This window comes from Eublepharis macularius, chromosome 14 (assembly GCF_028583425.1).
Source record: "Eublepharis macularius isolate TG4126 chromosome 14, MPM_Emac_v1.0, whole genome shotgun sequence".
Lineage (NCBI taxonomy): Eukaryota > Metazoa > Chordata > Lepidosauria > Squamata > Eublepharidae > Eublepharis > Eublepharis macularius.
This window is the reverse complement of record NC_072803.1, coordinates 40,980,949-40,996,933: the sequence shown is the minus strand read 5'-3', so window position 1 is coordinate 40,996,933 and position 15,985 is coordinate 40,980,949. Positions and strand designations below refer to the sequence as shown.

The window sequence follows — 15,985 nt, the reverse complement described above, 5'->3', positions numbered from 1 at the left end:
GGACTTCCAGAGTGAGTGAAGTGAACACACCTTGTGCTTGCCTCCTCTGTGTTGGGGAGGTGCGGAAAAGTGGTATTCCCAAAGTTAACCTAGGTAACCAGCACGACACTTTATCCAGTTGGTACAACTATATAAAATGCACACTCCAACTTGGAATCTCCCCCCCCCCGCCCCCAAAAAACACCCCACCAGCCTAGCCAGCACATTGCTTGCCATTGCCAGAACTTGTGCCAGGTCAGTGGTTCTGCTGGATGGCTGATGTTGTACTGGGTTCTGTTCTGTGGTGTTCCCACATTGGCCCTGGGTTCTGTCAGTAACACTGGTTCTGCTGGGCTTGCAACAGTGTCCCTCGCTTCTGTTTGGTTTGCCTGAGATTCTCTGGTTTAACATTGGTTCTGTTGGGCTTTCTTAGTTCAGCTTGCATTGGGATTGGGTCTTGCCCTTTGGCCAGTGGTTGCCCCTGTTTGTGTTTGGAAAGGGGTTTTTGTTTGTTTGTTTGTTTTGTTTTGTTCATTCGTTCTGCTGGAAAGCCAGCTTGGAATTTTTCCCCTATAGAGATCAATGGAGGGGGGGGCAGCTTGTTTAGGGGTTCGATCCCAGATCCAATCTTCTTGAAACTTGTGGGGTCTTTAGTGGACAGAAATTATTAGGTTTCCTGAAATTTTGGTGGAATTTGTTTGAAAAACAACCCCCCCCAGCCCCCTGGATTGGTTCCCCCCCAAAGGGAACAATGGTGCCAAATATATTCAGATCCCCAAATAAAACCCAGAACCAAATACTATACCAGTATTTTTGGACCCAAATATTAGGAATACTGAATATTTATGGTATTCTTGAAACACAAATCTGAATAAGACCGGGGGGGGGGGGCGGTGTGCACCACTATGTCCAAGCATACCGAACTCAGACACTGACAGGGTGAAGAGTTTTCTGGCACCACCAAGTCAATAACAAGGTACTCTGGGGAAAGAGAGAGAGGATAAAAAGTGCAGCCTTATTTTCCAAGGAAGTTCTTGGTGACTTTAACGTGGCAAGGGTGAAGTACTTCTGATCCAGAGCACTCCAAAGCCAAGCAATGCAGCATCACTCATTAATTCCAGAAGTAACTCCCTAAGGAGAAAAACATAACTAAATATGTTTAGTCTTTTAAAAGCCCAAGAGAAGCAAACACACTCAACTGTTGCATTAGATGGAATGTGTCATTATTTTGTTTACACACTTCACTCTTGAAAGCCAAAAACAGCTTTAGGAAGAGCACTTCCCCCTCACCCAATTACTTTCATCTAACCACAATGGGGTGAAATCTTTTCCTTTCCATCTTAAGACAGCATACTATTGTTTGTTTCCTTCTAATTTCTACATCAAATCAAAACCACAAGTTTAATAGACCTTCTTGGGGCTTCGAAAGCCAGCACACTCCAGCTCTTATGCCCATCAATATAGCCGCTCTTACTGCAGTTCTGGAACAGCAACAACTAAGAACTTAGCAACAAGGATGCCTTGAGCTTCCCTAGGCCAAACATTATCAGACACTACAGATCATAAGAGCTCATTTGCATCCACAGTAGCTCTAAGTTAAGCCTTTACACACAATAATTCCTGTTCTGCGCTCAATAGGAAGAGGAAGAAAGAAGCAGAAGTTTACTTATTTAATCCTGCAGGGCAGAGTCTTCATCTGAGCCTTTTCACCTTCCTCCAAAAGGAGGACATGAATTGTACAGAAGGAAACTTTCAGAATGACTCCTAGATAGTGCCCAATGCCATCAGCATATGTTTCAACTATCCAGAATGGCAACTAGATTTTCCCCCAAAATGTGATATGAGGAGAAACTGAAATACTGGCAAAAAAAACAAAGTGTCAAAACTAAATGCCAAACACAGGAGCAGTTTGGCTACAGGACTCACCGAGAAATTCCCCAATGGGACGCTGCGTGGCAGGCGAGCGACATAAGTCTCCCCTCCACATTTCTAAGCAGCTCCAGAGTCTGGTCCCCATGCTTCTGCACCTCTACACTCCCATGGAAGAAACAGTCAAGGCAGGAAAAGTGCCTGATTGGCCAGGGGAGGGTCACCACACCAACCTATCCAGCCAAAAAGCTGGCTGGAAGGGAAAGGAAGCTCGCTTTCTGGCTTGGTGACAGCACCACAGCCATTGACCTGCCAACTGCCTGAGATGTGATGTGAAGGGCTGAGAGACAAACCTGCAAGGCTACCAAGGCTGAATTTCTGTCACCACCCAACTTCCCCTACAGCACCACCCATCTTCACCTGGAGAACAGAAAGCCATCTTCATGCATCCTCCATCAGCCCTGGTAACCCACACTATCAATATGCTATGCAGTTACTCTCAGCCAAGCAATTTGGGGATGGAGCACCAAGCAAAGCTCTTCAGAAGCAGGATCCTTCCTTGAAGCCATGTGCTCACCCAGCAAGGTGCTCATCTCATGGTGATAAGGCCGCAGCTGCTGCATGCCTGTACATCAAGCCATGAATGAGCATGGCTGGCCACGCCAATCCACTCTGTATCAGGAAGGAGGGGGACCAGAACTGTTATAACTTCTCAGTCTTCCTCTGACCACAAAAGTCAGATCAATTCACTACCCAGGCAACCAAGTATACATATCAAGAAAGTTCACCAAATGGGAAAACACACACGCTTTGGATTCATTCTAGCATGGTTTTCCACCCAGGGCAAGGAGCCTTGTCCAGACTCAAGGTCCTGTGCGGGGAGCACTGGGGGAAAGGGCTGCTGCTAGTGGAATGTATCCATGAGATCAAACCATAAGACCTATTCTTAGATGGAAAAATGAAACTAGTAAGATACAACATGAAATATTTAAGCATCAGGGCAACCAGGCAGCTGGGATTTACTTAGCACTAATTGAAGGTGGTTGGATTACATAGTTCTGGTTTCAGTCTCATTAAGCTGTAACTAAAATATTACATAAAGCAAGAAAAAAAAGGACAAAAACAGGAATCCACATAAGTTTCTCCACAATGGCAAAAGCAGGCAAAAGTCTGTTACAGCTTCTGCTTATTGCTTTCCAATGAGAAGCTATTTAGAACCTTCCTAGGCAACAGTAAGAGCAAAAAATTTAGGTCATGTTCACTTATCACCTGAAAAAGAAACTGTAACTCTGGTTACTCAGCAAGATAGAAGCAGCACTTTTTTTCCTTTTTGTGGGGAAAGGGCAGGGGGAGAAGAGAAGAGAAGAGAGGGCACACATAAACCAGTATCACCTTTACAAAAGCTGAGGACAGGAAAACTCCAATAGATTTATCCCTCTAGTAAGGCCAGGGAAGAAGCATTAGAAAGTTGTCATTGACCAAAAAGCAAAAAACATGCCATCACCAAGCACTAATCAAAAACAGGAGTTCAAGAGGCACATGGTTCTGAGAAGCCAGCCTCAGTAGGGCCTCAGTAGGATACCAGCCCTGCACAGGACAATACACCCTGTAGCAATTTGCCTACTGTAGTAGCAGCAGCGCCAGCCACTTCACCTCTTGAATTCCTTCTGGAAAGTGTCGTCTCAACACCCCTATGTTGCATCCTCCTACAGTTCAACACCCAATGCACCCTCCTACGGTTCAACCCTTGCAACATCTTGGCCAGGTCGTCCTGTATGGCCCATACATATCTCCTCACCAATGACCTCTCTCCACAAGCACTGAGAAATACCATTGTCTTTTTTTGTGTGTGTCATCAACTGCACTGAAATTCTACTACATAAACCATGTTAATGGAACATGCACCAAGGCTCCTACTGCTATACTTCTGGAAATGTTTAAGGTAGGATACACCCACCCAAGGCTCCTAACATTCCTCCCAACAGCTTCAGTTGCACTAATTGTTATCAGTGTAGGCAGAAAGGTAGAGGTATACATTGGGTCCCTCAAAAGTCAGCAGGAAGGGGTTTGCATGGGAGAAGCATGGTGCTCCTGGCTCTCTACAGACTGCGCCACAGCAGAGGCACCAGTCAGTTGAATCCCTGGCATGCTTTCAAAGAAAAGCAAACCCCCTGACTTAGCTCATGCTCAGGCCATATTGCTGAAGCAAGGGGCCAGATAATTGAGATCAACCTTTGATTTGGATAACTTAAATCATGATTTTATGGTACTTCTGCAGAGTCATCAATGGGGGGTGGGAGGTGACTTGGTTAACACTCTGCCATTAACTGTCATATTCCTACAATATTTAATGTTTGCCACTATCTTCCACGCTTTCCCTCAATCTCCTTTCAAGGTTCAGTCACAGATGTTCCCATACCCACCCCGAAAGCCACCTTCCTTCTTCTGGAGCCACTTGCCTAGAGCAGCATGCTACCAACAAAGAGACTGAGCACTATGGTCTTTTAATACTCTTTGGCCCTCTGCTGTCAGATGGCCAGAGATGCTGAACTTACTTCCCAGTTTTAAAAACATTCTTGGTTACGACCGTTGCTCAAGCACCCAATTCAGCTGCATCATGGACATCAGAAACAATGTCATGGTCATATTTTGAGCCTGAAGAACCAGAGTTGATTTTGGGATGAGCACAAGATGTTGCTGGTAGTAAACTCGCATTAAGTAGAGATATATGGAGGCCTGGGTTGTGTGTTTTTTTAAAAATATTTTTTTCAATTTTTTCTAGTGAAAAAAATGGGATTTGGGAGAACACTGAAAAAAAATCCTATGAAATATTATTCTTTTGAAATTAGAGAAACATGCTTTTTAATATAAGGTTTTATTCATGCAGAATGTGTATTATGAAAAATTCTGAAGACTTTTTTGCAATTTTTATATTTCCAATTTTCAGGAGTAATTTTGTACTTTTTCCCTTATGGAATGAATGAATAGTCTTAAAATAGCGTGGGGTACAGCAGTTTGCCGCTCATTTGCTTCTGTATTGGGAGTTATTTGCAATAATGTGTTTATACTTTTAAATTCCACAAATATGCTAATTTATACAATGGTAAATGCTTACTCAGTTCTAATACTCAGTTCTAAGTTATTGAAGCAGCAAAATAGTTTTGGGTTCTTAAGGAAGGAAGTATTTCATATATTCTAATTTTCACCACAAAAAGGAAAACACAAGTTTCCCCCACAGCTTAAAAATTTCTGGAAATTTTACTTCTTTAATTACATGATAGAGTAGTAGGTTTCCATAATTCAACTACTCTATTTATAGAACTTGCTTGAACTTTTGTTATTGACTAAAGGCACTGCTGGCATTTCCTACACTGTTCTGCACTGTACCAAAATGAAGGATTGCCTAACTGTGTTCCTAGTTAATTTTCAACTTGTTTTTAATTCATCTTCTGTACACACTCAGTTTACAGTGCAATCCTAAAAAGAGTTACTCCAGTCTAAGCCCATTAACTTTTCTTAGGATTGCACTAAGTTACCTATAATAGTTGCACTGCTGAGAACCAGTCTGGTGTAGTGGTGAAGAGCGGCAGGACTCTAATTCGGAGAACCAGGTTTGATTCCCCATTCCTACACTTGAAGCCAGCTGGGTGACCTTGGGTCAGTCCCAGATCTTCCAGAGCTCTTTCATCCCCACCCATCTCACAGGGTGATTGTTGTGGGAATAATAATATACTTTGTAAACCCGCTCTGCGTGGGTGTTAAATTGTCCTGAAGGACAGTATATAAATCAGCTGTTGTTGTTGTTATCTGAATATTTTCAAGCCTTATCAAGATTTTTTTTGTGAAAATGAACATTACCCTATAGCACACATCAGCCCATCCCAGCTATATCCAACCCCTTGTAACCCTAAGTCATTTGTGGATCTTCTCATTCCCTCTGGGCCTATTCCTCCACTTGGATTCCTGCTTCTCAAGGCACTGCCAACTAAGTCCTTTTGCCCCTACATCAACTACCTGCCTCCTAGAGCCTCCATCCCTTAGTATGTCTCTAGGCTCTTGTGTAGTTTCTTACCTTCAATCAGTAAAAGAAACCCTTTCAGTTTCCTGACAAGAGCTGAACCATCAATGACCAACATGGGATCATTCACATTGAGAAGAATGTTTATGAACATTCTGTCATTTCACAATAGCTCTCCAAGCTTGAAACGATTCTCACTGCCCATGCAGTATTTTTTCCTCCTTCCTCTTCCTCCACTATCCTTTGGCTGAGAAGTATGTGTGTAAGATTCAAGCGAATGGGCTTCTAAACTCTGAATTTTTCAGACACCACATGGTTATCTGAGCTCATGCACTTCCTTTTGGATGTTTTTTAAAGAACCTTGTGAGAATTTCCACAAATTAGCAAAGCAATTACCTTATTAGTTCTCCATGTCAGTTCTAAAAATGTTGCCTATCTTCTTGGAAGGCCACCTCCATCCATACTCATAAGTACCATTGAAGCCACTTCACTCCCAAGACTGAAGTATGGATTTTTTTTTACTTCATTTATATCCAGTCTTTCTCCCTAAAGCAGCTTACATCATTCTTTCCTCCTCCACTTTTTCCTCACAATAATCCTGTGAGGTAGGTAGGTAAAGGTGCAAGCACTCAGTCATTACTGACTCATGGGGGGACGTCGCATCACAACATTTTCTTGGCAGACTTTTTGTTATGGGGTGGTTTGTCATTGCCTTCCCCAGTCATCTACACTTTAGGCTAAGAATATGTGGCTGGCCCAAGATCACTCAGCAAGTTTCCATGGCAGAGTAGAGAATTGAATCTGGGTCTCCCAGATCCTAGTCCATCACTCTAGCCACTACATCACACTGGTTCGCTATGCTATGCTATATAATATAATATATTTTCCAATTGCTACAGAAGTAATAATATGCTATAAAAGAGGCAGATGCTACATAAGATGGACAAAACAATGCACAACAAGTGTTATCTACAGTTATCTAAAACCCACAAATTAGCCAGACCAATCAAATTAGTCTTGATATGTGACGTGACATGCAGTGTTATATGTAGCTCACAACGCATGAACAGGTTGCACCATCTTGTGTGCAAAACTGTTATGAGAGAGGCTCAAAGGCATTGTTAAAGCCAGCTGTGGAAACTATCTCATAGAAAGAACTCTCAGGATTGACTTCCAGTGAAAGTTTAATGACTCATGTGCTTCAGTAACCTAGTCTAATATTCTGAACTTCCTTAAATCTGAATAAATTATTCTGTCAAATTGAAGCTCTCGGCATAATTAGAAGAATTTCTACATTGCAGCACAAGTTTGGGGGCCTACAGAAAGCTTCCTTCAAACATTCAGAATGCTCTACTTTATTCCATGCCACAAAACTAAAAGCATAGCAATATATAAACCAACCAAGCAGCAAAGTATCTGAGCAATGTCCAGTCTTAAGAAACACTGTGGAATACAAGACAATGTAGGCCCTTCTAAGCACACAAATGTTTTTCAGTCAGTTTCATTGCTATCTTTAAGTAGCCAAAGTTAGTCAACCCATGAATTTATTTGAAACCATTTATAACTCCCAATATCCTGATGCAGTGAAATTTAATATGGATCTCATGTCTTATTCAATCCTGTAATTCTCATAGTGCTTAACTGTTAATAAATTTAGGGAACTTGCACATGGAGGGAAAGAAAAGGATTCTGTAAGCCTGGGCAGAAACACAAACTCCCAGTTGCCTTATTAACACATTTTATTTCCCCTTTGCAGTACTAAAAGCTGAGAACTACTGTAGTGGGGATTATTTTACAGAGAGATTTTGGGTCCTTCACAGAGCAGATACTGAAGTTGTACTGGTTTTCAGATCTTCCTCATTCTAAGCAATAGTGAGAATATGTCTATGCTTCAAACTCTTCCATTCCAATATACCCCTTATAACTGCCTGAAGAAAGCAACTTAGAAGAGTAGCCAACATGTTTTTTCTCAAAAGGCAGTAGATACAAAGCAGGTTAAATCATCTCTGTCTTGTTGAGGCAGGTTAGAATGAAGTAGGCAGGTGCATGTTCCTAGACTCCCAAACCTCTTCCCCAGATTTTCCAGTCGCTACAGAAGGGAGGCATGGCTGGCCTTAACATGTGGCTGGAGGAATATTATACAGGGCTGGATCCATTCAAGATTCCACCAGAAAAAGATTATAACAGAATGTTTCATGATCCATCTCCTCATTGTATTGACAGGCATCTTTCCTGACCCAAACACCAAATTAGTCTGGGTTCTAGGGATGGAAGCAGCTTCTTAGGTTTTCATAAATCTTGTACGATTTTCAAAGTCAAATGAAAATAATGGAGCCCTGTTAAAAGCAGACACTGGTTGTAAAATTATTGATATGATCATGGAAAAGGTACCAGCTATGCCACAAGCTGCCTAATGGAAATGCAGCAGCCATTTCTGGGAAAATTTCTGATATGCGCCCAGGGAAAAGAAAAAAGAGTTAGTATTGAGCCTGCATGACAGAAGAATTTGAACTCCTCAGAGCTTTCCTCATTTGTTCAGTATGCAAGGAGGGGCATAAACACTGTGAGAGTGTATGCATGAAGTTCTTGTCCTGTGAAACTCAAATGTAACACAATCACTAAATTATCCCAATCCAGGCTTCCTCTCTCCTTCTGTGCTTCACATCCCACTGCTAACACAGGAAGGATGCCACATACACCAAGCAAGCACATCTTTAAGAGGACAAAGACAGTGACAAGACGTACATCCCAAAGGGAATAGCTACAAATGTATTTAGTTACTGAAAAGAATATGAACTTCTGGAACTGGCTAGGAGGAGAAGGCATGCACCACTGCTCCCACTAAAAGATATGTCCACATACTTTCCCCTCTCCCCGCATTTTGATCCTGCAAACAGCTGCTGCTACTTCCAGAGCAACTTAATGCAGCCATTCTGTTGCTGAACATGCCATCTGGCTACTTCAGCCAAACTGAGTCAGGCTGCAGAAGTCAAAATGTAGGGCACAAATGAATGCCAGCCCCTCAATTTCTCACAAGCACTTTCTCAAGACTTCTAGGCCATACCCACCCCAAGCAAGTAGTTCAAGATTCTAGGTGCCAGCCCAAAAAACCAGGCAGCTAGGATTTCTTCAAAGGCATTCTTTTATACCAATACTTAGAATCAGCAGGCACGTTGCCTCAGGCAGGAAACAGGCTCCTTAACTGTCTAACCTGTCCTGTTTCTGATGGACTGTGAAGAGAAATGTTTAAAAACAGACCCCAGAGAGCAATTCATGCTGGGAAAACTTTCACAGAATCTAACGTGTTCAGAAACCTCCCTTTGTCACAATCTGCACATTTTGCAAAACTGAAAAAAGCAGATTATCTCACTATGAAAACATAACACGTACTTTCATATTGCCTTTCTGTGAAACGTGTAAATGGTTTTTTAAAAAACCCACAGAAGTCAAGTAAATTTCACGAAGTGGTGAGTGACCTTTAAAAATTAAATCAATAAAAATAACTGTATGAGTTACATATGTCCATCCCCGCCCCCTGCCAGAATGCCCTCCTCTCCTCACCCTTCAGGCACAAACATGTCTCAAACCACTCCGCTCACCCGGCAGTACCCATGAGCAAGGCCTACTACTGTCAGCCCCCTCCCCACACAAACCCAAAAATCCCTCTTGCACCCATGGCTGCCTCACAAGGACAGTCTCCCTGCAGGGGGAGGATCAGTTGCCTCCTCTCCATACTGTCCGGGGATTGGGGGGGCTTCCCCCACACAAGAGACTACCTTCTGACACTCCTCTCTCCCCATGTGATGATGGCGTCTGTGGCATTGGAAGGTGGGCAAAAGTCAGCCACCTCCTGGTGGGAAACCCTTACACACTCTCCCCCCACCTCAACGCCTGGGAGGGGAACAGCTGCCCCTTCCCCCGCGAGGAGACACTCCCTGTTGGGGGCTCTCTGCCCCACTCCCTTCATGCCTCTCACTCACTTGATGCGGGATCCCATGGTTTCTGAAGGGGCCGCATGAGCCCGCGGGGGGCGCCGTGAGAGGGGGGGGCGTCGGGGCTTCAATTCACTCCATCCCGCTCGGCCGCCAAGCAGAATCGAGCAGCAAGAACGGACAAGGCGGGCGGGGAACGTACAGCGGCGGGCCGGAAGTACAGCCTACAGACTACTGGGAAATGTAGTCATTCTGGCCTCCTTGAAGACCGGAAGCCGCTCGCGCCGCCGTTGCCATAACAACCCCCTAAGTAAACAAGGTTGTAGCCTCGGTGCCCACGCTAACCTTGATGAGGCCTCACAGGACCCGAATGGAAGAGTTCGCGTGTAACCTGCAACACAGATACGAGATAACTGTATTTTTCCTTCAATATATTTGTTTATTTAAAATATTTATATATTAAAAAAATTATATACCTCCTTTGTACCCAAATAAGATTTGAGTCCAGTGGCACTTTAGAGACCAGCAAGATTTTCAGGGCGTAAACTGTTTGAGAGCAGATGAGACTAGCTAATTCCACTCCCCGCACCTGTGACTTCCCCTTAGGGCTGTCCCTTCACATTTTCTAGAGTGTGGGTTCTGACTCAGGGAGGTCCATGCTGAGGTTGCAGTTGTTGGTCTTTCTGGAGCCACTGAAGTTCTATTTGTTCAGCTGCAAAACATAGCAGAAGTCCAATGACCCCTTGAAAGCTGGCCTCACGTATTGGTCCCCATCCTCTCTCCACACATTCTGCTGGCTGCTGTGTGCAGCTCACACAGAGAACAGGCTAGTGGATTGTCCAAAGGGGTGTGGGGCTACACTGGGGTGGAAGGCAGTCCTCTGGGTCCCCAGAGGTCTGCTGGCATCTGCTAAGCTGTGCAGCAGGGGATCCAGGGTGGATGCAATGGAGCTGCTGCCATGGATGCAGCATAGAGGGATTGTGGAGTGGTGTCCTGGCCAAACGAAATGCTTTCCAAAGCAATCCATCAGCTCCTATTCTCCCTTTTGTGGCCTGTGGGATCAAAATGTTTTTATTTTGTGTTTTTATTTTGTGTTTTAACTATTATGCTGCCTGTTTTATATTCCTACTGTGGTCTGCTCTGAGCCTGGTTTTCAGGTAGAGCGGAATACAAGTGTAATTAAATAAATAAATAAATAAAACATCAGCTCCAGAGCTTTTGCTGCTACTGACCTCTCCCCATGTGGGTATTTAACCAGGAACCCTGACCATGCTATCCCAGTGCCTTTCATTGAGCCATGCCTTTCTGTGACATTATCTCTGCCTAGCCCCATATGGCTAGTAGTGATATCAGAGCGGCAGTGAAGTATCTAATAGTATGCCTCCTTTGAACCTACCCTCTTGGCTAGTGCTTAGGGTGCTGGGATTGGGTAGGGGGCTGTGAGTTTGAGCATGGCCTGTGTCTTTTTTGTCTTTCCTTTAAAACTTTCTCATGGGAAGGTTGTGTGAGACTCAGAACAGGGATAACTGTGCAGGGAGCACTTTTCCTGCCTGTCAAGCCCTTACTGGGAAGGGTCGGCGTCCTGTCTGCCACATAGCTGCCCTTCCCCTATGGGCTAGAGGCGGGGGTGCTCAGACCATGTGCCTCTGTTGCACTATTGCTAGATCTTTCCTCTCTGTCGACTACCTACCTTTGGGGAGATGAAAGTGGCATGGAGGGGCAGTAGCTGGATTGGCAGGTAATGATTGGCTGTGTGTGCCACTCATGGGGGCGGGGGGGAGAATCATCAGCTGCCGTTGTCTGATTGGTGGATTTTGCCAGCATTGCTATGGGCTCTGGCTTGCTTGCTATGCTATCTGTGCGTAGGAGCACATGTTATTTCCCCTGAGGAATGTCCATAGGGAATGGACAAGCAGTGCCGTTTTTGCATCAGTGACTTGTGACATGAAGTAAGATCAGCAGTCCTTTTTACCAATTCACATTGCTTCAATTTCCCCCATTATGATGTTATTAGTTATTATTATTAATAACAATATAATTGCTAATAAAAATGATACAAACCAAAATAAATGAAAAAGATTAATATTTTTCTCCTGAGTTGTAATTTACAAAACAGATGGATTCAATAACAAATGTAAAGTTTTTTTCTTTAGAAGGAAACACGTACAGAAGAGATGTAATCAACCTTATAACAACAAAGATATTATAAAATTGTCAGTGATCCATAAACACTAAACAAAACAATATTTGGACAACTCCACAACATGCAAGTCTGCTTTATCTAAATAAACCATAACCAAACTACAATAAAGTATTTTTATACAAACTGAAGATGGATAGCCGTGTTTGTCTGTAGTATTTGTGGTAGGGTATGAGCTTTTGTGAGTCACAGCTCTGAAGAAGTGAGTTGTGACTCCGAAAGTTCATACCCTACCACAAATTTTGTTAGTCTTATAGGTGCTACTGGACTCTTGCTCTTTTCTACTGCATTACAAACTGTTACTCAATCCTCATGCCAGATCACAAACTGAACGTCCACTCCATTTCCAACTAGTGCCCATTACCCAGACCTTGCACGTATAGAACAGGATAAGTTGTTGCATTGATACTGGCCTGAAAGGTGCAAATGAATGTTCTAAAGCTGCTTCTTGAATTGCCTCTATATCACCCTAGTAAGCTCCCTTCTAATAGCATTTACACAGAATTGTATCACAACCTGCCACTTTTTTTTCAATTTTGTGAAATTTGATACAAATGGTCAGTGAGAAGAGCTGTATACTAAGTCAAAGGCCACGACTGGGTAACAACTGTCTAACTCTTCTAAAGAAGTCCTGCAAGTTTGTAGCAGAAGTTGGCTTTGCATGGTGCTAATTGGCTAGTGCCACCAATGTCACCAAGAAACCTCTGTTCCAATCCTAGAGCACTCTTTTCATATTTAAAATAAAAGTTGATCTTTTTAAACACAACAGATGAACATGCACAGGTGGCATTTTTTAAAATTAAAAAATGCTAAGCATCTTTCTTACTAGCGGTCATGCCTTAAAATAAAAATGTATTTGGCAGCAGTTTCAAACTACATTAAGAACAGTACAAATTATGAGATAGCTTTTGAACCTGGCAACTAATGTTAAGATTTCAAGACAATAAAACTATTCCTCATGCTAGAAAAAAAGCTGATCTCCCTTTTTCTAATGCCAGGCAGCTACATTCTTAGATGCATGGAAATGTAGTCTCTCCACTATTACTAATTGGTGTAATAAGATTTGGGAAATACTGACAATGGATAACATTTCTTTGCAACTCAAGGTAGACCCTAATCTAACAAACATATTTTTTTTTAAAATAGCTCTCTACATAAATGCCACTGAACCACCATGTACACCATCTAGACTACTGAAAGAAGTTAGCAGATGCATCCATCCTAAAGTAAAATCCCAAAATCCAAAGCACAGTCCACATAATACCTTTTATAATACCTTTTATTAGGAACAACAAAATGGCACATAATTGTGTGCAAGCTTTTGCGTCTACCAGAGTGATGGACTAGGATCTGGAGACCCAAGTTCAATTCCCCACACTGCCAGTCTGGGTGACCTTGAGCCAGTCACATATTCTTAGCCTTACCTACCTCACAGGATTGATGTGAAGAAAAAAAGTAAGGAGAGGAGAGAGAGCCAGTTTGGTGTAGCGGTTAAGAGTGGCGGGACTCTTATCTGGAGAACCAGGGTTAATTCCCCCACTCCTCCACTTGAAGCCAGCTGAGTGACCTTGGGTTAGTCACAGCTTCTAGGAGCTCTCTTAGCCCCACCCATCTCATAGGGTGATGATTGTTGTGGGGATAATAATAACACTTTGTAAACCACTCTGAGTGAGTGTTAAGTTGTCCTGAAGGGCAGTATATAAATCAAATGTTGTTGTTATTACTATTATTATTAATTATGTAAATTGCTTTGGGTTCCCATTGAGGACAAAGGTGTGGCATAAATGAAGTAAAATAAATAAAATCAGGATGGATGATACAAAAAACATTTTTTAAAAAACATCACTTGGGACATAATGGTGAGTCTGGGTCAAGTCTACATTATGTGCTGTTTTAAATGCTGCTGGGTTCAAGTTATACCCAGCTCTTTGGGGCAAAAGGTAAAAAATCAATTAAACCCCATAGTCATAGAGACTACATTGTCTACGCTACACTAGCTATACTACAATGGAACAAAAGGAGGCAACTGCAGGGAATCACATCAAACTTATAGCAGAGTTACACCTTTCTAATCCCATTTACTCCAATAGATTTAGGACAGTGTGACTCTGCTTAGGATGGCACTGTTAATGGAAGAGATTACACAAGTTATTATTATTTATAAGAAAGGTTGGCTGGATCACCATGAAAGCAATAGAACAGAATGATCTACCCTCTGCTTTGCTGGCATTATAATTGTCAGCTTCTTTCATGCTTAGTTCTCCTTCAGTAGCTATTAACATATTTTAATGGTTAAATTTTCTGTTTTCTGTCCCACACCTCTTCAGTAGGGACTAAGTTGCTATTCAGAAATTTAATAAAATGAGTCCTCCCCTTCCCCTTCCCCCCCACCCCCACCCCCACCCCCAATGGCCTGCAGGTGGCCTGAATCATGCTAGGAAAGGAAAGACAGTTGGCTGACTCTCAGCACTGAGTTCAGTGATATGTATTATCTGTCATTCCAGGTGTGTAGAAGCAAGAAGCCAAACTTACACTGCTGCTGAAGTATTTACTGTAGGTCCCTTTTGTATTGTGTCCATCTTTATGCTTTGTGGGTTTTTTATGATTAACACAAAAAGATCACAGTTGTATCATTAAATCTGGATTATATGTCTTTTTCTGTGCTAGAAATGCCATCTGCCTGTTTTGAAGAAGAGCTATTAATCCTGTTTGTATGATTTAGATTTTGTTTCAAAACTTTTACCCCACTCATCCACATTGTTAAGAGCAATTTGCAATGAAAAGTACTCAAGTTGCAACATTAAAACATCAGCCATAACATGGTGACACTAAGCTTCCTGAAGTTTGAAAAGTGCTCCCACATCTCGTCTGTTCTCAATGACAGACCTTCCACAGTATTGCAATGAACTAGATTCTAGGAGTTAATAAGATGCAAGGGGGGAGGGGTTACATGCAAATATGTATTTTGAAAGTTTTACTGTAACAGCTGTTGAATTGGGGATCCTGTAAGCATAGCCACTCTTGAGTGAGTTCATACACAAAGAAGGGATCAGAGAAGAGCATCATACAGAGCCCATGATTTTGACATTTGTTTACCATTTGCTGTTTCACCTTTGTTTATGGCAAATTAGAGTAATAAAACAGTACCTTAACAGCAATAGTAGCAGAGGCACTGCAGTACATATGATGGGTAGAATCCAGTCAGTATTTGGTTCAGATTGTTTAGGAGGATGCCCACCGGGTATCTGTTTCTAAGATGTAGTTGTATCACCCTCAGATTCCACAGGGACACCACTCATGCCCCAAAGTGTTCAAGGTATCTTTAAAGCATGCTCCCCTTCTAGCTTCACCCACCTTTACCTGTGCGGTATTCCAACCTGTATACATCTATATTAGTTATACAATAATTCTTCATAAATAGTACTCAGGTTCTTGCATTCATGCAGAGAAACAGCACACATATTCCACTACATTTGATTCCTTTTATTCTCCTGCTTTGACAGACAGACTGGACGATATTATTTTGCAGGGCTGGGGGAATGGAGAAGATCCAGATGACTTGGTTGCACCTTCCCACTTGACAACAAGTTCCTTTGCAATGAGATTGTGACTTTGTGACTTGTGTTAGCAAATTGTCTAAAAATGTGACCAGTTAGAGGCTGTTATGAGAATCTATTGGACAAAGTGTATTTGTGCCTTTTAAAAGAAACTCTCAATTGAATTACCATCTTCTTCACTAGACCAAGGAAGATGGGGAAAAGATCTTCCTTCCTTTCTACCTTCCTTCCTTCCTTTTGGAATGATTGGTCGTTGTTCGTTTTTGCTTGTTAGGACCTACTGCCTGAATCCTTATTCACTTTGTACAAAATACAAATGCCTACCTATATAAACACATCCTCTCATGTTCATCATGAGCACATAAGTCACCTGAGGATGACCCTCTGTAGGTACCTTCATTGGGTGAAGCAAAGTTAATGGCCCACAAGC

At 42.5% G+C, this 15,985-nt stretch overlaps 1 protein-coding gene across 5 annotated transcripts in view; it reads right to left on the bottom strand.

Moving 5' to 3' along the window:
* The window catches only part of DENND1A (DENN domain containing 1A), a 265,895-nt gene extending 255,935 nt beyond the window's left edge, over positions 1 to 9,960 (bottom strand). For all 5 annotated transcript variants that reach the window (XM_054998226.1, XM_054998222.1, XM_054998223.1 and 2 more), the window contains exon 1: positions 9,847 to 9,960. In XM_054998226.1, coding sequence (XP_054854201.1) covers positions 9,847 to 9,863 — 17 coding nt within the window. In that variant the 5' untranslated portion in view covers positions 9,864 to 9,960. The remainder of the gene's footprint in view (positions 1 to 9,846) is intronic.
* Positions 9,961 to 15,985: the final 6,025 nt, after the last annotated feature.